This window comes from Sycon ciliatum, chromosome 2 (assembly GCF_964019385.1).
Source record: "Sycon ciliatum chromosome 2, ocSycCili1.1, whole genome shotgun sequence".
Lineage (NCBI taxonomy): Eukaryota > Metazoa > Porifera > Calcarea > Leucosolenida > Sycettidae > Sycon > Sycon ciliatum.
This window is the reverse complement of record NC_088644.1, coordinates 17,627,917-17,649,955: the sequence shown is the minus strand read 5'-3', so window position 1 is coordinate 17,649,955 and position 22,039 is coordinate 17,627,917. Positions and strand designations below refer to the sequence as shown.

Here is a 22,039-nt window from a genome sequence, read left to right as displayed (position 1 = left end):
GGACCTTCTAAAAGACTCTTTAAGTAGGAGAATTTCTCGACGTTAGACAGGTTACGAGAAGCAATCGACGCTTTGAACATGTCGCTGAATTCAAACCACTTAAGTATATCTCCAGAGAATTTTGGAATGTGCAACTTTGGCAGGTTTGTTGTATGCTGTTGAGGTGTGCTGGGGCCTGGCATGTTCTGTGTTAGAACTGTCAACTGGCTTTGCTGTATGTATTGCTGTTGTTGATTTGCCATGGCTGTTTGGGCAGCAATGAACAACTGTGTTTGCTGTTGTGTGGTTTTGCTAATTTGGATTAGCTGCTTGATTTGCTGTTCAATTGCATCAGATTGAGTGGCAGAACTGCCGTCAGCTCTAGGTTCAGACTTGACACGAGTGGATGGAGTACTCTGCGAGGACAGGTGAAGAGATCGTCTGAGTGTTTGAGCAGTTCTGCTCCATAGGATTGAGTTGTCTGAATATGACGAGATCTCACTCATTCTGTCCTCCTCAGAGTCCTCCAGATCCAATGATTCTAATGCACTAGCAGCATCTTCACAAACATCATCATATGCACATAATCGAGTTGCACAACTTCAAATTACTTACATGGCTCAGCATCCGAGTTTCATACTTCGCGAAATACTTACGAATCTCCTCACAGCTCACCTATACCACCGGCAGAGGGACAACATCGTTGTTGCAAAATCAACGGAATATAAGTCACATTCGCTAAGCGCGATCAATGACGCGGACAGTCTACGCTGAACCATAATGGCCCGGGAAAGGACGGCTGTAGTACGTCTACTGCGATTCACTACGTAGATCTACTGTAGATTTACGTGCAATGTATGGCCTCGACTATCGAACAAACAAAGAACAAAACACAGCCATCGCACATTCACGTGGACCAAAAGTCCGCACTACGCGCTGATTTTGTTCAAATATTATTTGAAAATAGTTCGTCTTCGCGAAAGTTCACCGCACAGGAATTCGTCGTAAATGAATAATTTTGACTTGATCTGATGCCTGGCCAACCATAGGATTGGCCCTAGTTTGTACTAATGGAAAGTTCGCCTTATCAGTGTTTGTCCAAACGAGGTTGGACTGTATACTACAGTTGCGCTCAGTGAAATCTGGCCCAAAGTGCAAAGCTGGCGCCCTGGACCAGTTCCGATTACATCATTGTACGTTCAGCAGCATTCGTGCCACTTCCAGGGTGTCGAGGGCCGTGCAAGTTGAGGGTGCCGAATATGCACTCTTGGTCGGATTTCACCGAGCGCAGCTGTAGTATCTTTGGTATATGTCTTCATTATGAGCATACGAGGTACGAGCATCTATAGTCCGTTTCAAAAAGATTAGCAATCCGGTTTTGGTCTTAAAAAGTATGAAGATAAGGGCTGCACCAAACGACTTGTTGTTGTTGGAGCTCGCGCTTCCTGCCGAACTGACTGACACTTGACTGGCTCACGCCATGTGAACACACCCACAGCACTGAAACCGTGTGAGTGAATACGGAAGCCATTGCGCTGTAGCTACGCGTTGAATACACCGGCACATCGATCGATCGATTTCTTTTTGAGAATTATTATAGTATTTCATGATCGCCAATTTATTTGAATTTAGGAGTCAACGCCATCTTCTATCAGCTGTCACAGGCGTCTGCTTTCCTCAAAATGTCGTCGAAGTCACACGGATAGCTTTGCCAAGTCATGGCCTTGGGAATGAGTCTGTGTCGATATCGTTTTCGCCACATGGTGAGAGTAAATTGCATCGCAGCTCAAAGAAACTATTTGGTCACGAAACGAATTGGGACCCATGGCGCTCGTCAACATTTACCACACTTTCGACATGTCCTTTCTGACTCCATATCGATAGGAGAAAGAACTCGTTTGTTGTAAACCAGATGTACCATGAACCGATGTGAGTGAGTTGCGAAATATTTCTTCGAATTCACAGTGAGTTTTTCCAGGCAGCGCTCAAGTGCTCATACGGTAACACGGCAAACTCCTCGGGCGTTCGCCAGGATTGCTAATCTTTTTGAAACTGACTGTAGACCTGCATGTACTGCCATGGGTGAATAAAACCGAAAAATATCTGAATTTCCTTTCGACTGCATGACACCTTTTAGGATGTTTCCGTGTAGAGTAATGATTGTGATGTCTACTCAAATCCCAATCACCATCTATTCAGTGCCAAGACGCATGCGTGAGCAGAAGCTTAATGATTAGTCTCAGGATTTATTATCAGTTGCCTGGTGATTGCCTTAGCATAAAACTGTAAGTTAGGACAAATTTCAATCGGACCTCTTCCTCTTTCTTTCTTTTGCGAAATTCCTTCATTTTGCTGCCAGATGTCACCTCCATACGACAGCCAGATATTCAAGAGTTTGCCGCGCACACCAAGGGCCAATGCATCCAAGAGCAAGACATCAAGCTCAGCTCAAACTCCACGTTCTGCCAAGCCATCTACACCTGCTGCCACATCAACACCTGGTATTCTCCGAACTGGTCCTTCATCGCAATACAATAAACGCAAAGTAATTTTTGCCGGTGACCAAGAAAGGAGTAAATCACCAGACACGAGTGAGGACACACTTCAGGTAATTCATGTACTATCTGAACAAGCATGGCATTGTCTTCGGCAACTTTTAGTAAAATTCTGTCTTGGTAATTCTTCACGTAAGGCAAGTGAACTGTATAATGGATGTTCTAGTAGCATTTTGATAGATTGCTGAAAGAGTGTAGATTACTGGACATAATATCTGTTGAGTGATGTGGCGCTGCTTTCTTACTTATTGCCAGAATGTCCATGTTGTGCCCACACAGCGTGTACCCATCATTGAGTTTAATCCTCAGTATCCGATTACTACTGTGTTGCTCAATGAAATCCAATCGTGTCACTGAAGTACGCGCCGGACGTAGCCCTAGACCTGCGAACATTGGGCTGCGAAATGATGCAAGACGCAAACTTGAGTGACACTTCTTTGAGCAGCACTGTAGTATATTGTAAATTATGCTGACCTTTCATACAAACTTCCAGTCAACTGCCCCATCATGCAGGTGGTTTATATTGGGCATATAAACCCTCATACCTCATACAAACCCCATATAGACCACCACCATACAAACTCCTTTTTAGAAACAGGAAGAAGTTGACTGTCAGTTTGTATGAAGGTCAGCATAAGCATAATACATCCCACTAGTACGCTTGTACGTGAAATATAAACCATCAAACAAACCTCGGCTTCGCCTCGGTTTGTATGTCGGTTCATATTTCACGTACAAGCGTACTGTTGGGTTGTATTATATACGTATAGTATGTTCAAGTAAATGCATTGTAATCACCATGCCATACGTATCTGTTATCTTCTACTTGTACTCGAAGCACTAATAGCACTAATAGCGCTGTATCTCTTTGCTACCTCTGTTCCTCAGGACACTGATGCCCTTTTTCAGGCTGTGTGCAAGACTCCGGTTATCCCTGCTAAATCACCCAAGCTGTCAACAGCCCCCACTACCCCACGCTCCAACATTAGACTTGCGCCGACAACTCCAACAAGACAGTCACCGGCAGCAAAGCAACCAAGACTAGTAAGTATTACGGCAAACAAATAGACCAGCTGGAACACCACGATCGTTCCAAACTAAAACAGTGATGTGTTACAGTAGTACAGGTTACAATCTAGGTGTCTTTGACATGTTAAAGAAATGTTTCTTTGTGTATTTTCTATTGCTGCAGGCTGCTGCCAGGGCAGCTGTTCGGACCGAAAAGGAGCAGTTTGTGGAGCTGTTTCCCGAAAAATCAATACCACCTGTTACTTCTCGCGTAAGCACATGCATATCTGCATCTTTGTGTTTGGCTGAAATTGTTCCTTTCCCTTCTTCGTCAATTTTACTTTATCTAGGCTGGGTAAAATATATCTTTGAATCTCTGTGTCATTTCAGTGAATACTTTCTATCGCCTGGTCCACACTAGCCCGATTTTTCGGCCGATGTTGAACCGTACGAAATAATCCTCAAGATCGGCACGGTGTTGTCGCACATGTTTCCGACAAATTTGTATAACGTTATGTAGAAGTAGTCCGAGTCTGTCCAACAAAGTCAGCTGATTTCAAGTCGGTGTCGGTGTTGGAGCATCGGCCTAATGTGAGCGTGGCATAAGTACAGTCATTCCCCGATACAGAGTCCATGGTTGCCGGGTGTTTGCATTGAACATGTTGTTAGTCCGGAGTGATCAGTCAGATGCTTAGCCACTACTGCAGAGAGCATTCTCCTGAAATATTCCTTAGGCCACACCAAGTTAATTCTATGTTTCGCGTCGGATATTTTCTGGAAAAGGCACGCGGGCGGGCGGGAAAAAAACAAAAACAGAAGAAAAAACAAAACTCCATTCTATGTGTAATGAGCCATGTTGCACACAGAATACCACTACTAAACTGTCACTTCTATCCAAAACGACAACAAGTCGTCACAGGACAGCTGGCAGACTGGGCTGGAGCCATACAGAGATTTCATGGATGGCTGCTCCTGCATTTTGACATGAGTCGAGTGGGATCCCGCTCCATCACAATTGTGGAAAATCTCGAAGTCCTTGACACCTGGAATCTCTGCTCACTTGGTGAGCAGGCCCTAGGCTTACCGCACGGCTTGGAAAAATAGAAATTTTCATCTCTCGCACCTTCTACGTACCATCGCCTGGAATGCAAGATTATCGAGAAACTGATAACCTCTGATCTGCCATACTGGCTAGAGAATGTTCGCCAGAACAGCCATCGATTGGCTCGTCTAGGTTCTTTTTTTTCTTGTCAGGGATTCGAAAAGGTACGCGGGCGGGTGACGCGAAACATAGAAATAACTTGGTGTGGCCTTATAAGAATTGAAGTCCATGTGTGCAGATCATTTTGTGTGCTTACCAGACCAGGGTGGGTGTGATCATTAGAGAAACATCAATGCCCATTCAAATAGATCATTCAATGCATGTTTTGAGGAGCGGAAAAAGGCATAAAGTACTAGGAAATTTTGTCTCCGTAGAAGGTAGCTAAGCTGCCAAGGTTGTTTTGTACACAGGCTTGGCTCTCTTTGGAGTAGATTCTTCAGCAAACTGCCTTCATACAATGAAAGAGAAGTCCACACCTCCTTTCTCTCTCTCTCTCTCTCTCTCTCTCTCTCTCTCTCTCTTTCTCTCTCTCTCTCTCTCTCTCTCTCTCTCTCTCTCTCTCTCTCTTCTGTGACCTGTGTTCAATGTACACTGTGCTGATGGGAATGGTGTTGTTGGATTCTTCTTTACCTTGAACTATTTGCGAAATATCAGCATAAAAAAATATATAAAAATTCACGGTCCGCGTGAGACTCGGCTGGAAGCCGAGTTTTCCGCATCCGCCGTGGGAACGCCACCACCCTCTAGGATCACAATATCAGCATAATTATCATGATTATCATCGTAGGATATGAAGGACATTAAATCAGCGAAAATCAATGTATTTGAAGGTGAGTCAACTACATGTATGATTATGTAGCTAAAGGAACTTGATAATTAAGCCAGGAATAATGATGATACTGTGTTTGGCTATGCTACTGGGTACAGGAGAAGAAGCGGGCAAATTCCATACAGTCGTCTCGTAGCATGAAGAAGCTGAAGATTAAGTCATCAGACGGAGCATCGAAAAAGCCCAAACCAGATGAAACTAACTGGTTTGACACGGATACTGTTTTCGGTTTCCGTCCTGAAGAATGAATAGTCCTGCTCTCAAACGTTCCTGTCCATTCTTCTTCCTGGTTTGCTGTTGCTTGCCCTTGCCAACCTAGAAAGATTACTTAGCCAGCAGAGCCTCATTCAATCCATCCCTTTTTCAGGAGCCTGCCACACTAACAAAGTTTTAACCAGAGTTTACCCACATATCATTTGGTGAGACATGTGATCTTTCAGTGTTTTATCAGTGCTTTATCTGGCAACTGTCCATTTAGAAAGGTTGCCAACATCAATGAAACTAATTCTATTTTAGATGGCAATCCTATTTGTAATGATCCAATAGTATAATAATTGATCGCTGGCAGTTTAGAGTGTGTCTTGGGCACCCACTGATAAGTAGCCCCTCTGCGTCCGGCTTCTTTTTCTTTCATGCCAGATCACACTCCTGGCTTGCAAGCATTTCTTGTGTTTTAGACAGCAAGCACCAGGATAGGATTATTCATTAAGTTCACCAGTAAAACTCACCCCTGAAAAGGTACAAAAGGTACACTTGTTCCTTGTTGGTCTACCTTACTTCTCCCTTCTCCATTCATTCATGATGGTTTGCCCGAAGGTCAAGAGTACATATACATACTGGTAACCATGCTAACCAAGAGTTTGCAGCTCGGCGATTTACAGCTGAACTTTTTTTATGACATCAGTCTTTCCCGGCCCTTAAGGCCTTTGGCTCGCTGATACGATCATGCATAGCCAGAAAGTGCAATGAAATTGTGCATCGCAACTAAAATACTAGTACAGTCGGACCTCGCATAACCGCACACATCCGTTTTCCACAAAATATCCGGATAGGCGAGGGAACCGGATAATCGAACACACATGCTGTGTGTATGCATGGCAAATGCTGTAAATCGGTAACCAACAATTTTCTTCCGGATGGCGAGGGATCCGGATAAAAGAGTACCGGATAAGCGAGGTCTGACTGTATTCAAAGCAGATCAAAGAACGGTGGACCCATGCATCTTGAACCTGGTGAAACTGACACCGTATTTGTGTGACAAGCATGGAAACATACGCACTTGATCATACTTCTGCCAAAAAATGGCGCAAGAAAAAATGCCACCATGGTTTAGCCCAGGGAGTCGTAAAATACCGGTACAGTCGTCCCTCTCTAATCCGGCACTTGTTTATCCGGAACCCTTGCCAACCGGCGCACTTTCTGACGAAACCGATTTTTTTCGTTCAATTCCTACATCTTAATCCGGCACTTGAATTCCGCCTCCGGCAGTGACTTTTTGAAACGAATCGCTCAAACTGCACGTAGTTTGATTTCATAATCCGGCAGTCGTAAATCGCGTACCGTACAGGTGCACTCCTTGCCAGGCCAGGCTAGGCAAGTCTGGTCAATGTTGTCCAGGAGACAACGGCAGTCAACCATACTTTCTTATTTTAGCAAGGAGTAGTGTCCTGCCAATTTTCAGGTGTGTGTGTGTGTGTGTGTGTGTGTGCGTGTGTGTGCAAGAGTACATGTGAACATGTTCTCTATTTTACTTTATCACTTTATCACTGTGTATATTCCCGGAGAACAATTGAGAATATAAAGCCGTGCACCAAATACTTGGGTCGACGCGGAAAAACCCTGTGTTTTGACGTACATATGATACATGCATACAATTGGGTAGGGCCGGGTCAGAGGGCAGGATTTCTTAATCCAGCACCCTCGTTAATCCAGCAGAAAACGCCGTAGCAAAAGGTGCCGGATTAGAGAGGGACGACTGTATTTTACAACTCCCTGGTTTAGCCCTTCGCTTTTTTAAGAGTAGCACCCTCTTGGTTATGTATGTACTCTTGCTATTATTATTATTACACGCATTCCCGTGTTGAAGTGTAGCAGCAGTATGCTGCGTCCACAGCTTCGCTTATGCAGAATGGCTTGGTACTCTTGCCAACGTGTTATAAATTGTACAATGTAGCTTACAGCTAGCTAAAAACGAGCAGTCCGCATGCTCTGCTTTCTGAAGAGTGCCCTGTGCCAGTGGTGGGCAGCTTAGCTTAGCCAACAATGCAAGGAGAGAGGAAAGGTCTGTTGCAACCCTATTCGTCTAAGCTTCACGTTTCATACTTGTAGCAAGGGTTGAGGTGGCTGTAAGATTGTATGAAACGCAGAAGTCCTACCGGTAGTTGCAATGAACCTGCCCTGATACAGTATGTAGCTCATACATTCAATAGGTCATCGCTACAATGACCGTATAGGCGATACGGTATAATTGCATGTACGTCATGTAGCAATGTGTGAAGTCACCAAGCACCGCCGATATGTATAGAGGGTGTTACTCATTTCTGGAATGTGCGTGACCTGAAAGAGAGGGAAAGCATTCCATCGTCCACTCAGTTGCTGACACAGTAAAGCATGAGCGATGACCGTGTTCCACCACCAAAGCACACACACACACACACTGCCGTGAACATATCTCAATTGAAGGTGACGAGAGGAATTGAATACAGGTGAAAGAAGAAGAGAATTACACCCATGTATCAATCACCATCTCTCTCTCTTTTTGTCTATTTCCAAGCCAGTGACTAAACCGAACACATCATGAGGAAGTAGTGGTTGCGACTTCGGCGATGATTTGTAAGAAAGGGTTGCTCCCCACACCGGAGCTCGCGTTATTCCGCCGACTTGACTTGACACTTGACTGACTCACGACTGCCATCCAGAGCACACGAGAAGTCCATCGAACCTTCGACTCGGCAAACCTGCAAGAAAGCACCACTCCCTGCTCAATACACAGTGTTTCGGGGAATTCACCCCTCATCAGTTGAGCTTGAACATCATGAGGAAGCAAACAGAAGGGGCCACTGTTATCGCAACTGAAAACAAGATGTAGGCGAAGGGAAGAGTTTGCTCGGAAGTCTTATCACCGTGGGCAACTATTACTGTAGTGTAAGATAACTGTCGTACATTGAAGGGTGGTTGACGAAAATGATAATTGAAAAGTGCTACAATAGGCTATAACATATCTATCCTTATCTGAACTACCAACCCTGATATCAAGAGTACATAACCCCCGGGTTCGCTGACTTCAATGGGTTTGAAGGTGCTGGCAACAAGAGAAAGATGAGAATGGAAAGAGAGAGAGAGAGAGAGAGAGAGAGAGAGAGGGGGGGGGGGGGGGGGGGGGTAGAAATCTCATAAAGGACTAATGCTAAACTAAGACTAGGTCGATTTGTGTCCAAATTCCAAACATAACACAAGAAGCACTACTAACAAGTTAGGAGCTGACATGACCTAAGAAACAGGAAGTTTGAGCACGGCCGAACCAATATGTACTTTCCAATTTGAAGCCAAGTTCTTGATAGATGATAGGTCAAAGTTATCCGAGTCAGCACCAGCAAAGGACAGTCGAATCAAATGACCCCGTGCAAACGTGTATGCTACAGGGATCATAGAGAGCTCGGCAAGCACAGCACCACATGGCTCCTGGAAATTGTCACTCGTGTAAGTGCGTGAAACACTATCCCAAGAGCCAACAGCAGGGTTCCGTTCAACAACATTATGCCCCAGCTTCAAAATAGCCTCGGTCACATAGTGGATACGTGCAGCCGATGGGTCAATATTCTCCAAGTAGGCAAACACAACCATATTGGACTGTTCCAATCCGTCATTGGCCTCTAGTGTTACTAGTATGTTGACCAATGCGGATCCAGCAACACGCAAATCACTGGCCAATGGTTGAGTGGTAAATGTCAGCATACTGTCAGTCTGTTCCAAGCGATCAGGATACGTGATTCGGTAGAGCAGCATGTGAGGGACCAAATTCCAACGAGAAGCAAAGCCTGTAGTGGACTGATTGCTGACTGTGATTTATAGTAGATGCTTCATACTCCGATATCGGATTAGATATCAAACCATTGCTGGCACTCATGTAGTATGTCTGCCAAGTAGAGCTTTGCGGAGGGACGTCCATTGAACCAATTCACTTTTCATCACCCATTCGAAAATAGTGGAACGTTTCCTTGTGTTTCTGCAGAGCATCACACTTGCCTTTCAGATGACAATCAAAGAAATGAAGGAGATCCTGGTGAAGAGGAAAGCTGGTACCATGCCCAGGGGAGTGCGATGTGAAGCAAGTCAGACCACCGTGCACCCAAGGACCAGCTACAACACGCGCTCTTCCACTGCCTCCTACGTCTTGATGAAGCCGCAAAGAGCTACGTAATGATGCACGATCCCAGTAACCAGCATAGGTCGTAATAGAGACATTGGACTGTGCTAGTTTGGCGAACACTGCATCTGTAAAGCCAACATTGGCAAACGGGACTTCATTGCCACTATCATTCATTTTAATCATGCTAGCAAAGCCATCGAAGTCTTCCAAAGTCTCTACTACATCCCAGTTGGCAGAGTGCTGTGCCACGGCCTCACTCTTGTCATGTCCAGGGATAGCAACAACCTTGCCAAAAACATAGCTAAGGAGGAATGAGATTGACATCGGCAGTGCATACTCTTCCTCAGTCACTCTTCTGTCCTGCTCGTCCGCCTTTGTGAAAATAGTGAACGACTTGTAAAACATTGTGCTCAGAACACCACCAGGAGCTTGTGCATCTTTCGCGAATTGCACTGGTGAGAACATCATACCAACGGCATCTACACCACCATGCGATGCAAGCAAACCAGCAGCAAGGCCATCATAGCTAACACCTGCCGCTCCAACACGACCATTATACCAATGTTGCTGGCGTACCCAGTCCAACACCTCCTTGTAATCATCCACTTCTACACTAGATAAATCAGTCGTTCTGTTGCCATATGAGGCGCCAGTGCCTCGTACATCAACTGCAACAACCACATACCCAGCTGGAACCAATGTGCGTATAAATTTGTCCAAGACAACAGAGAATGTTGCTCTGGGCACGTCACCAAACAGTCCGATGTAGTTGAATGGAAAGTGCAATACTCTATTGTGGTTGTAACGTGTCTGCAGGATTCAATCTGAGTGTTGGCAATGGCGAGTCATCTCCATCTCGCTTCCAATTGTCTGGGAAGTGCATATCAACTGCAAGCTTTACGCCGTCTCTCATCGTCAAGTGAGTGGGGCGGTGTACAGCTGCATTGCTGGCCATATCAAAGTACGGCTGATCATTGCATGATTGTCCATGTAGTCCACGAAACGGCACCAATAGAAACAACTAGTACAAGAACTGCAGCAGGAACTTGCACTGTTTTCCACACGCCAGACTGATTGGCTTTGAAGCATGGCCAGAAGCTGTATCATAGGCCTGTGCAATGAAGAGGTGGATGAGTATTGTGCATGGACAAGCAGTTACAGTAAATGCCTGGTGTGGATCTCCTGCAACAATCCACTGCCGAGCAGGCTGATAACTTGAAAGTCCAAGAAACACTATAGCAATCGCCACTATGTATTCGTAGTGCACTGTACATGCGGTATACGCAGTACAAGCTCAGGAAATTGCACACCACTAGGAACGTGCCTAGCAGATACAGCAGAATATGGGCGACACTGTTGAGCACTGGATCAAACGCTGCACCTCTACTGTCTGTAGTGTCTGTTTCCAGCACCATCCGCAGAGCAATTGCATTGTGAAGAACTCCTACTGCAATGCAACCACCAAGGAATGCAACTAATGATGGACGAGCCATGTCATTGTAATACCGGTACTGCCACAATACTCAATAGTCAACACCGGTACATCGCATAAACCTTTGGAGGACAGTGGTCTGTATAATCAAGCGTACACAACCCCACTCTTGATACTGTAATTATGAATTATGATAGCCTGTGCCGGAATAGTCGCTATGCTTTGATTTTATACGGGCAAGAACACAATCCATTTGAACGTCACCTCTGCTCCGCTCTAGCTCTAGCTCTAGATCTGTGGTCACAAAAAAACAGCGACAGTGCAGTGCCATTGGCGAGTCGTATTTTAGGGGGTGCGCTATTATTTAAAAAATAACGTCACGCGCGGCGGGCCGGCCGGCCGGCCCTCTTTTTGAAAATTTAAAAAAATCGGAAAATCGGAATATCTGACATTATATTTCTGACACTTGTAAATGTTCACACAATACACACACACCAAGTATTATACTAGCCAGGTACTACTACTAGGTCGTGAATTGGCTCATCGATTGTGCATGTTCTTGAACTGCATACTTTTGCAGGATGCGGTAGTCCAAGTGACTGTTGCACATCCACATGGTCCCTTATTTCTTGTGCAGTGCTAAACTATAAAATTGCTGAGAAGTGTTGAGAAATTCCACAGTATTACGAGAACGACATGGCTCGTCCATTAGTTGCATTCCTTGGTGGTTGTATTGCAGTAGGCGTTCTTCACAATGCCATTGCTCTGCGGATGGTGCTGGAAACAGACACTAGAGGTGCAGCGTTTGATCCAGTGCTCAACAGTGTCGCCCATATTCTGCTGTATCTGCTTGGCACGTTCCTAGTGGTGTGCAATTTCCTGAGCTTGTACTGCGTATACAGTGCACTAGTGGCGATTGCTATAGTGTTCCTTGGAGTTTATCAGCCTGCTCGGCATTGGATTGTTGCAGGAGATCCACACCAGGCATTTACTGTAACTGCTTATCCATGCACAATACTCATCCACCTCTTCATTGCACAGGCCTATGTATACAGCTTCTGGCCATGCTTCAAAGCCAACCAGTCTGGCGTGTGGAAAACAGTGCAAGTTCTTGTTGCAGTTCTTGTACTAGTTGTTTCTATGTTGGTGCCGTTTGGTGGACTACATGGACAATCATGCAATGATCAGCCGTACTTTGATATGGCCAGCAATGCAGCTGTACACCGCCCCACTCACTTTGCATCTCAATACTTGACGATGAGAGACGGCGTAAAGCTTGCAGTTGATGTGCACTTCCCAGACAGTTGGAAGCGAGATGGAGATGACTCGCCATTGCCAACACTAATCCTGCAGACACGTTACAACCGCAATAGAGTATTGCACTTTCCATTCAACTACATCGGACTGTTTGGCGACGTGCCCAGAGCAACATTCACTGTTACCTTTGCCAAGTTTATACGCACATTTGTTCCAGCTGGTTACGTGGTTGTTGCAGTTGATGTACGAGGCACTGGCGCCTCCTATGGCAACAGAACGACTGATTTATCTAGTGTAGAAGTGGATGATTACAAGGAGGTGTTGGATTGGGTACGCCAGCAACATTGGTATAATGGTCGTGTTGGAGCGGCAGGTGTTAGCTATGATGGCCTTGCTGCTGGTTTGCTTGCATCGCATGGTGGTGTAGATGCCGTTGGTATGATGTTCTCACCGATACAATTTACTGAAGATTTGTTAGCTCCTGGTGGTGTTCTGAGCACAGCATTTCTTAGGACGTACACCATTTTCACTAGGGCACATGAGCAGGACAGGAGAGTGACTCCGGAAGAGTTCCCTTTGACATTTTCGTTCTCGTTCTTCTTTCGCTATGTTTTTGGCAAGGTTGTTGCTATCCCTGGACATGACAAGAGTGAGGCCGTGGCACAGCACTCTGCCAACTGGGATGTGGTAGAGAAGATTGGAGACTTTGATGGTTTTGCTAGTACAATGAAGGTGACTGATGGTGCGAAAGAGGTCCCAGTTGGCAGTGTTGGCTTTACAGATGCAGTGTTTGCCAAACTTGCCCAGTCCAATGTCTCTATTACGACCTATGCTGGTTACTGGGATCATGCATCATTCCGTAGCTCTTTACGGCTTCATCAAGAAGTAGGAGGCAGTGGAAGAGTGCGTGTTGTAGCTGGTCCTTGGGCACATGGTGGTCTGACTTGCTTCACACCGCACTCCCCTGGGCATGGTACCAGCTTTCCTCTTCACCAGGATCTCCTTCATTTCTTTGATTGTCATCTGAAAGGCAAGTGTGATGCTCTGCAGAGACACAAGGAAACGTTCCACTATTTTCGAATGGGTGATGAAAAGTGGATTGGTTCAATGGACTTCCCTCCGCAAAGCTCTACTTGGCAGACATACTACATGAGTGCCAGCAATGGTTTGATATCTAATCCGATATCAGAGTATGAAGCATCTACTATCAGCCACAAAGTCAGCAATCGGTCTTCTTCAGGTTTTGCTTCTCGTTGGAATTTGATGGGTCACATCATGCGCTATCCAGTCACATATCCTGATCGCTTGGAACAGACTGACAATATGCTGACATTTACCACTCAACCACTGGCCAGTGATTTGCGTGTTGCTGGATCCGCATTGGTCAACATAACATTAGAGGCCAATGATGGATTGGAACAGTCCAATATGGTTGTGTTTGCCTACTTGGAGGATATTGACCCATTGGCTGCACGTATCCACTATGTGTCCGAGGCTATTTTGAAGCTGGGGCATGATGTTGTTGAACGGAACCCTGCTGTTGGCTCTTGGGATAGTGTTTCACGCACTTACACGAGTGACAATTTCCAGGAACCACGTGGTGCTGTGCTTGCCGAGCTCTCTATGATCCCTGTAGCGTACACGTTTGCACGGGGTCATTTGATTCGACTGTCCTTTGCTGGTGCGGACTCGGATAACTTTGACCTATCATCTATCAAGAACTTGGCATCTAATTGGAAAGTACATATTGGTTCGGCCGTGCTCAAACTTCCCGTTTCCTAGGTCATACCAACTCCTGGCTCGTTGGATGGAAGTGTTCCTTTTACACACCTGTAGTCTCGGTCTAGGCTGTCTCCCCCCCCCCCCCCCCCCCTATTTCCAATCTTGAAGTATGTAGATACTACTACCTAACATTACTACCCGTGCCCTCAGGCTCACTGGAATCAACACTTTTTTATCCTCATTATAGTCCATAGCATGTTGCCTGTGTACGTGTGTGATGGACAGGTGGAAGAAGCGGCACAGAGCTCAGATCATCATGACGATATTAGGGAAAGAAATTGCCCAGGGATATAGGCTGGCACCACGATTACATGAGCATGACTTGTAATTCTTGACACAATCCGCAGCCAGTCCCACACAAATACTGGCATACCCACTATCATCCTGGTGTCTGATGATTGCACGGTTGTGCATGAAACTCTGAGTGACAACCATAACTATAGCCTTTCTGTTCACTGTTTGAGTGTGAACCAGAGCGTATAATTCCTGGACTATGAATCATTTTATACTAGTATGCAACTTCCCATTGGTTAACATGGCTATTGCCACTGTACAGTGCATTGACAAAGTAGTTTCTGCCTAGCATTGCTTGCTGTGCAGTATTACAGATGTAACCTACGGGCTTTGGCTGAGTTACCGTGGCAGTGGCCGGTCCCAACCCACCCGGGTAAGAGGAGTTTCTATACTCAGTACTGTAGTCTGCAAGTACTACCGGTACTACAGTGTACCGGTATTGCCACAATGCACTTGTATTGTTAGGGGAAGTCTTCACCTCGATCTACAGTCAATGAACGTATATACAGGTGCATGTGTTCAGGGAGCCCTATGTATACGTGTGCTGTCCCTTTGGAAAAACGCGGCCAAGAATTCAAAATTCCAATTTGCCGCGGGGGAAAAGGGGGGTTATCTGCGGTAAAATCAAAAATCTGCTGCACTTTCTGCAAGTTTTTCACCCTCCTCGTAGAGGATATGACAACTAGTCGCATGAAGGAGCACTTTTCATACTATCCTTTGCAGTCACAAACTGAATGAGAGTGAAGAATCTTGGAGAGATCTGCACTGGCAAGAGAAATGTGCTCAAACAGATCGCAAAGTAGTTTTTCTGCTGCTTTCTGAGTAGTAATTTTAGTAATTTACCCTAAAAAGTTCAGATTCCGCGGGCAAAAGTGTGGATTCCGTGATTTCCGCGGCTGATGGCAACTTCTGCGAAATTTGCCGCGGCGGCGGAATCGCGTTTTTCCAAGGGGACAGCGTATGTGATGGGCTCCCGGTATGTATTGCATGTGTGAGCACACTCGAAATGGCCCCTGGCAGGTAAGGATACATGGGCCTTACTTTCACTGCACAACAGCTACAAGGGCGATGAGCCGAGGCAAGTCCACCCCCAGTGTGGGTGGGTGCATGTGGACAGTTCAACAGCCAAGCTATCTTTCCAAGCTCCCTTCTGATTTTCTCTCGTCTCTTTCAAGGAGATCATAATTATACTGTATTTTCCAGAGTACACGCTACACTGGAGCACAAGCTACACCCAGATTTTTCGGTCACAAAATAGTTGAAAATACATACATCTAGCCTGTTGATCACGGTTAATTTGACCATCATAGTACATTATAAGGTGTGTTAATTCTGATGATGCAAGCAAGTACAATGTGAGTACGTTTACCTGCTTGCATGGATGTAAGGTACATATTAACAGAGCTGGCCGATAAAACACACAAAACCAGCCGAGATGCAGACCGGGATGGTTTATGCAACAACAACGAACAGTACGCAAGGCTGCAAAAAGTGACAAGTTCTGAAGTTCATTGCCCAGCACTGTATGTGTACGTGTAACATACCGGAAGTACCAGGGAGTCGTAAAATTGGGTATTTTACGACTCCCTGCATAGTACTTAGAAGTACTGGCATCAATGTTGTACTGTAGGTAATATACCTGTAAGTATTCTACAGGTACACTTGTGGCCAAAGAAATCCCACCCACGAGCCAAAAGTAGCGCCGCATTTCCATTTCAATTACATCATGCACGCTCTAAAAACCAATCTGAGGGCTGCATGAGCCTTGGCGCTGCTTTCTGCACGGGTTTCTTTGGCAACGACTGTACTAGCACAGTCCGGCCTATGTGCACATACACATGGTCGCATAGCGCACGGTAATGCAAAATACACTGTATCACACAACCCCACCCACACACACATAGCAGCAAAAAGGCAATACTTTTCGACGATTTCGTCTTACATGTATGTTGCCACATGAGCCGAGGGTTTATGTTGCTGTCAATAAAAAACAACAAAATTAGTACAACAAACGAGGACATATCTCTAAGGTAAAAGACTAGACTCTCCGTCTTTTCTTGGGTCGGTTGGCACCTGATGTGTGAAGTGTTTCATCTGTAATGGATACAATACGTAGGCCGCCAGCCTCCAAGCCCTTCAAGGCATCCTACCAAAGGAGAATGAGAAGAGAGGGACAGAGAGAGAGAGAGAGAAAAGTCACAATGGTTCAGTTGCCTAGAGCACACACCATCTATGGAATGCTATCAATACGCACAATAACGCTGCCATCGAGTCCAAGCAATACAGGCAACCAGACAGTAGCTATGTAGCCGGCAGAGCGTGGGGTGCAATTTCAAAGCAATGTGCGCGAAATCGTATCCCATTGCCGAGGACCTGAATATAACTACGACTTCCTAACAAGGCAAGACTCGCATCTCTCCGAAAAGACAGATGTCTAACATAGCTGTTCGCTATCATCGCTTCCGCGATGGGCAAGTCTGAGGTCTGACCTGTGTGTGTGTGTGTGCGTGTGTGTGTGTGCGTGCGTGAAAGGCTGAAAGCATTGATATTTTCAGACCTGAACAATTCTGGAGAGTAAATATTAGGGACGTTTAGCAATGCGAAAATTCGAACTTTTGGTGGTGGCGATATTTCGCGAAAATCTATTTCGAAAAAGAAAACTTGTGAGGTTTAGCAATGCGAAATGACTTTTTCTCGAAGCTATTTGAATCTTATAGTACCGTACCGTATATGCAGCTCAGTCTCAAGCAGGGGGCTGTAAAATTACTACTCCCTGTAGTCAAATGCGTACCGAGAAAAGAGAAAGTTTCTTTCGCAAATCACTGCAACTTCGCGTCCAAGTTTTCGAAGTTTCGACCTTTGTTTCTGTACTCATTCCCAGACTCGAATTTTCTTTCGAACTTTCGCATTGCTAAACGTCCTTATTACTAAATTAAAGTTTCTAACTGCTATGGACCCTGGAGTAGAGTTCAGCTTGGGTCCAGATAATTACATGTATGTACATGTATATGTACCATCCTACTCACCAATCTTGCTGCTCCCATGCCACGGATTAGAACACGGCAGAATGAGAATCCCTTCTCGCGAGCTCTCTGCGAACGGCAAATCAAAGGAAGACAGATGCAGCATGATCAATGAAACAACAAGAGTAAGAACTCAGCAGATTTTCAGGAAAAGGGAAGAAAAAGCTTTGCATAACAGATCCTGTTATCTATTGTGAGCGGTAAGGGTGGAACTGATGTCGCGCATATGCTGCTTGCTGTCGTGGAGACTGGTACTGTCAAGGAATGTACAATATCTTTTTGTCAATTGATACATGCAAACACTCAACAGCCAGCATATGTATGCATGTACGTACGTATGTATGTATGACTGTATGTATGTGTCATGCATGTACGAGTCCACAAAGGACGAAACAGTTTTGCCCGCATGTGCACAAACACAGGAGGCGAAGGGCTGTTCAGCTGTATCTTTACGTTTCACGCACTGGAGCGATCATCAGACAGTGGTATTGTGTTTGTTTGTGTATACAGTATTGTTCTGAACATTCTGTGTATGGAGCACTCTATTCAAACTGCCTCAAATGGCCCTGTTTATGCATGCATGTATGTGTGGTATGGTATGGTACGGTGGAGAAGGGGAACTAAAGCGTTATTGCTGTTGCTCAGAGCTTCATGCAATAGCGATCATCATACAGCACTGTCTGATGATTGCTGATGGGTGAAATTCTGAGTAGCACTAACAGCAACAAAGCTTCAGTTTCCCGTTACCTGTATGTACATGACTGTATGTGCACGCGCATGTGATGTGTGCATTACCACAAATTGGGATCAACCGGTGCACACCGCTCCTACCTTGGCTATCATCTCTCCACAGGCATGGCCTGCCACATTGGTGCCGCGTTTTGCACCACTAAAACCAGCACAGCCCTACAAAAATAACGACAAAGAAGAAAAAAGCCCCAGAGGAAAACAAGTCACCAATCAACTACCAATCATGTTACGAACTAAATCAGTTGAGTTGATGCATCCTGAAACACACAATGATGCATTCGGATAGAAGAATAAGTTCGTACTTGTAAGTGCAAGATGACACTGATACATGTAAGACAATACAGTGATTGCAGTCATAGATACATGTAATACTGTAACAGGTGCAAAACATGGTACCACACTAAAATAGCACACTGAATACATGTAGATCCTTTACTCCTGCAGTATTACATGCACCCATGACTGCATTACCTTGCACGTACCAATGTCACCTTGCACTTATTGTCCGTGTGTTAGCACTTATGCTACCTCAAAGTGCGATCATGCTACATTGTATTTCGTTTCCACAGTCATTCTCTGTATAAAACAGTGCTATTCCCAAGCTCTAGCCATTCAGCATTCTTACAACCTTCACTGATGAGATCTGTATGATTCACAAGTCTGTATGGAGGAACTTGTGCCAGTATCTACAACAACTTGGAGTCGTGTTGCTAGTGCGATGAATGAGGTCGGCCGGAAAGCTTGGTCTAAAGAAAAAATGATGAACAGGTGAATGCTGCTGCTTCTCCCCCCCCCCCCCCCCCCCCCCCCCCAGCTATCAACTCACAGAACTACCAATACAGCTATGTGCAACCAGGATTGTGAAAGCACAACAGCTATGAAGGTCAGCACTACTGCAAGTACAGGGCCGGCGGAACCGGTCAGGCTGGTCCGGCCATGGCCGGACCACTTTCCCAGCTGGATGGTCCATGTGATTCGTGCAAAACCGGTGTAAAAAAATCCAGAGGTACATGGCTCGACTGTACTGCCGACGTGTGATGTGCTTCGAAGTAGCTCAGGACTCCATGACCGGCACTGTATGGCTTTAATGATATGGATAAAAAAAAGTTTTGTTTGTGTTCTTTTACTATAATTTTCTGCATATTCTGGAGCCTTCAGAGGTGCCCAAATTCGCTCTATTTCACATCAATTTTAAATTTTTCTCCCGGGGGACGTCCCCCGGACCCCCCTCAAAGGTAGGCCGGACCACTCCAAAACTCCTTCCTCCGGCCCTGAAGTACATGTCAGTTATTGGTTTGTACGGCCCTATCACCAAGGCTACAAAAAACAAGAGTGTGAAGCTACGCATAAGGGTTCAGAACAGCACAGGTCATCGAGTGCGTCAAATATATATCACAGGCCATACTCATGTCACAGGTCATTTTGATGCAGCGCAATACTTTACTGTGTAGTTGTGGATTGCGGCTCCGATAATTCATCACATAATAGCAAGTCTGTCTTTCCAAACTTATGAATAGCTGCACACTCTGTTTTACGTATACTAGGTCACACTGCTAGATGTAATCAAGGCGTTGAATAGAAGATTTCTTTGACTTACCGCTGACCACACTTCAATATGCGTATCTACGTCAACACAAGCAGGAGAAATATACACACACACACACACGTGCACACATACACGCACGCGCACACACACACATGCATGCATGCACACACATACATACAGCACACACACACACACACACACACACACACACATGCACACATACGGGCACAGTAAATAACAGTACCGACGTACATGTAGTAGGCAGGATGGAAAGAGAAAATTAAAACCTAGAAAGGGAAAACCTGAGCACACTGCTTATACACAAATAGGTAGACTGAAATTCATCATCACAATTTCATTGCAAGCCCATGCAGTCATCAGAAGTAGAGTTGGAGGATACATTGCAAGTCAGTATAGAAGCAACATAGTCATGCCAGTCCTGGTTCCATGACCAATATGTACAGAATGCGTGACTTACAGTCTGCCCGTGTCATCACTATCCTTGTGTTGTTCTTTGTCAACTTTACCAGCACAATGGGCAAGGCATGGTAATCAATCTCCTTCTTCTTCTTTTCCACAACCACTTGCGCTGATTCCAGCTCAACAGGCTCATCGCTGGAGGATAACAGAGTTAAATCACAGCATATTCCTAGTTACATGGCAAGGAGAGAGAGAGCGTGTGTGTGTGTGTGTGTGCGTGTGTGTGTGTGTGTGTGTGTGTGTGTGTGTGTGTGTGTGTGTGAGAGAGAGAGAGAGAGAGAGGGCATTATGTGCAACTCAAGTAGGTTCAGTGGTGGCCAGCCGAAAGCCAGCTTCTGTGTCTCATGTACTTACTCCTAGATGCACACGCTACACACGGGAGCACAGATCACTCGTTCCACCGGTACTAACCTATTGGAAACAGCAGTTGAAGTTGAAGTGCCGACTGATGTGAACCATGTGGAAGGCTGTGGTTCTCTTGATTCACCTAAGCCAGTGGGCCTGCAAAATCGATCAAGTTCAAAATACAAGAACATGTCATGGTCACACGATCTTGATCATGGTATGAGAGGAAGTCTGGATTTGAGTCCAGAATATTCAATTTCTGATCTCTGACTCAATCAAGAACTATTACAAGAACAGCAACTTGAGCTGGGACAAGCCTGGTCTGCACCATACAGCTTTAGAAGTGTCCCCCCCCCCAGTGAATCCCTAGTATTCGGTCCATCCTTATTAATACACACACGCATGCATGCTCGCACGCGCACACATACACCACACACACACACACACACACACACACACACACACACACACACACACACACACACACACACACACACACACACACGTATACATATACATTCATGCATGCACCCATTGCACCATTCACTTGTTTGTAAGCCTGAAGAATTGATCTCCACTATTCAGAATGGTCTACAGTTTTTTAAAATTATTATTACACCATTATGGTCACACACATGCACATACAGACACAGCGATACGCACGCACACACATACTTTAGAAGAAATTCCAAGCCACAAACACTGTAGTGGCATGAAAAAGTGATCAGTTTCAAGTTCAACTTTAATTTAGCATACCCAACATCAGGTTTTGGTTCGTGTGAAGGTAGCTTTATTCCCAGTATGGAAACGAACTCATCTTTAGATGAACTCTGACGACAAAAGGTGGTGGAAAGCCCCTCTGAACTTGCGATCTTCGAAGCAAGCGATGTTGAGGCAGTTTGTGGAGTCACTGAAATACTGTGTAAACTCGCTCTACAGAAAGGGACCAAGTGACTGACACGATGACACAACTGCTTCGTTACAGGCAGCATTGTGCTCCGCAATCAACCCAGCAGCCCAGAATCCACTAGCACAACATTGCAAATCTACCAATTGCCTCTCGACGAAAGCTACTCTTTAAGTGTCAATCTCTCTTTTTACACCATTGCTGTTTGATTTTTCTGAAGGGATTATCCCACAATTTTTTGCGGGCTCCGCGCGTTGAGATGTACGATCGAATGCCATTTTCGTTGTCTTGGTATCGCATGTGTTTTTGTATGTTGTTGCATGGGGAAACCCCATCAACGAGCTAGGTCATCGATCGGCAAGCAGACTTGAAAGTTTTGTC

The 22,039-nt window shown here is 45.3% G+C and overlaps 4 protein-coding genes across 4 annotated transcripts in view; 2 read left to right on the top strand and 2 right to left on the bottom strand.

Annotated features, from left to right (window-relative positions):
- Positions 1–6,406, top strand: part of LOC135809010 (synaptonemal complex protein 1-like) — an 86,507-nt gene extending 80,101 nt beyond the window's left edge. Inside the window, exons 29-32 of the mRNA XM_065322266.1 lie at positions 2,339–2,587; positions 3,423–3,578; positions 3,727–3,813; positions 5,572–6,406. Coding sequence (XP_065178338.1) covers positions 2,339–2,587; positions 3,423–3,578; positions 3,727–3,813; positions 5,572–5,721 — 642 coding nt within the window. The 3' untranslated portion in view covers positions 5,722–6,406. The remainder of the gene's footprint in view (positions 1–2,338; positions 2,588–3,422; positions 3,579–3,726; positions 3,814–5,571) is intronic.
- A 3,244-nt stretch (positions 6,407–9,650) lies between these two features.
- Positions 9,651–11,890, bottom strand: LOC135810420 (putative serine esterase Mb1866c). The gene is made up of 2 exons (XM_065323914.1): positions 11,847–11,890; positions 9,651–10,581 (listed from the first exon to the last, which is right to left on the bottom strand). The coding sequence occupies exons 1-2, from the start codon at positions 11,888–11,890 to the stop codon at positions 9,651–9,653; spliced, it is 975 nt and encodes a 324-aa protein (XP_065179986.1).
- Positions 11,891–12,474: 584 nt separating this feature from the next.
- LOC135810419 (putative serine esterase Mb1866c) lies at positions 12,475–14,313 on the top strand. Its single transcript, XM_065323913.1, has one exon. It carries the CDS (start codon positions 12,475–12,477, stop codon positions 14,311–14,313), a length of 1,839 nt encoding a protein of 612 aa, XP_065179985.1.
- Positions 14,314–16,525: 2,212 nt separating this feature from the next.
- Positions 16,526–21,870, bottom strand: LOC135809009 (small ribosomal subunit protein uS11-like). The gene is made up of 7 exons (XM_065322265.1): positions 21,508–21,870; positions 20,818–20,907; positions 20,405–20,541; positions 19,978–20,003; positions 18,462–18,536; positions 17,634–17,699; positions 16,526–16,753 (listed from the first exon to the last, which is right to left on the bottom strand). Exons 1-7 carry the CDS (start codon positions 21,741–21,743, stop codon positions 16,646–16,648), a joined length of 738 nt encoding a protein of 245 aa, XP_065178337.1. The 5' UTR covers positions 21,744–21,870; the 3' UTR covers positions 16,526–16,645.
- Between the last annotated feature and the right edge of the window lie 169 nt (positions 21,871–22,039).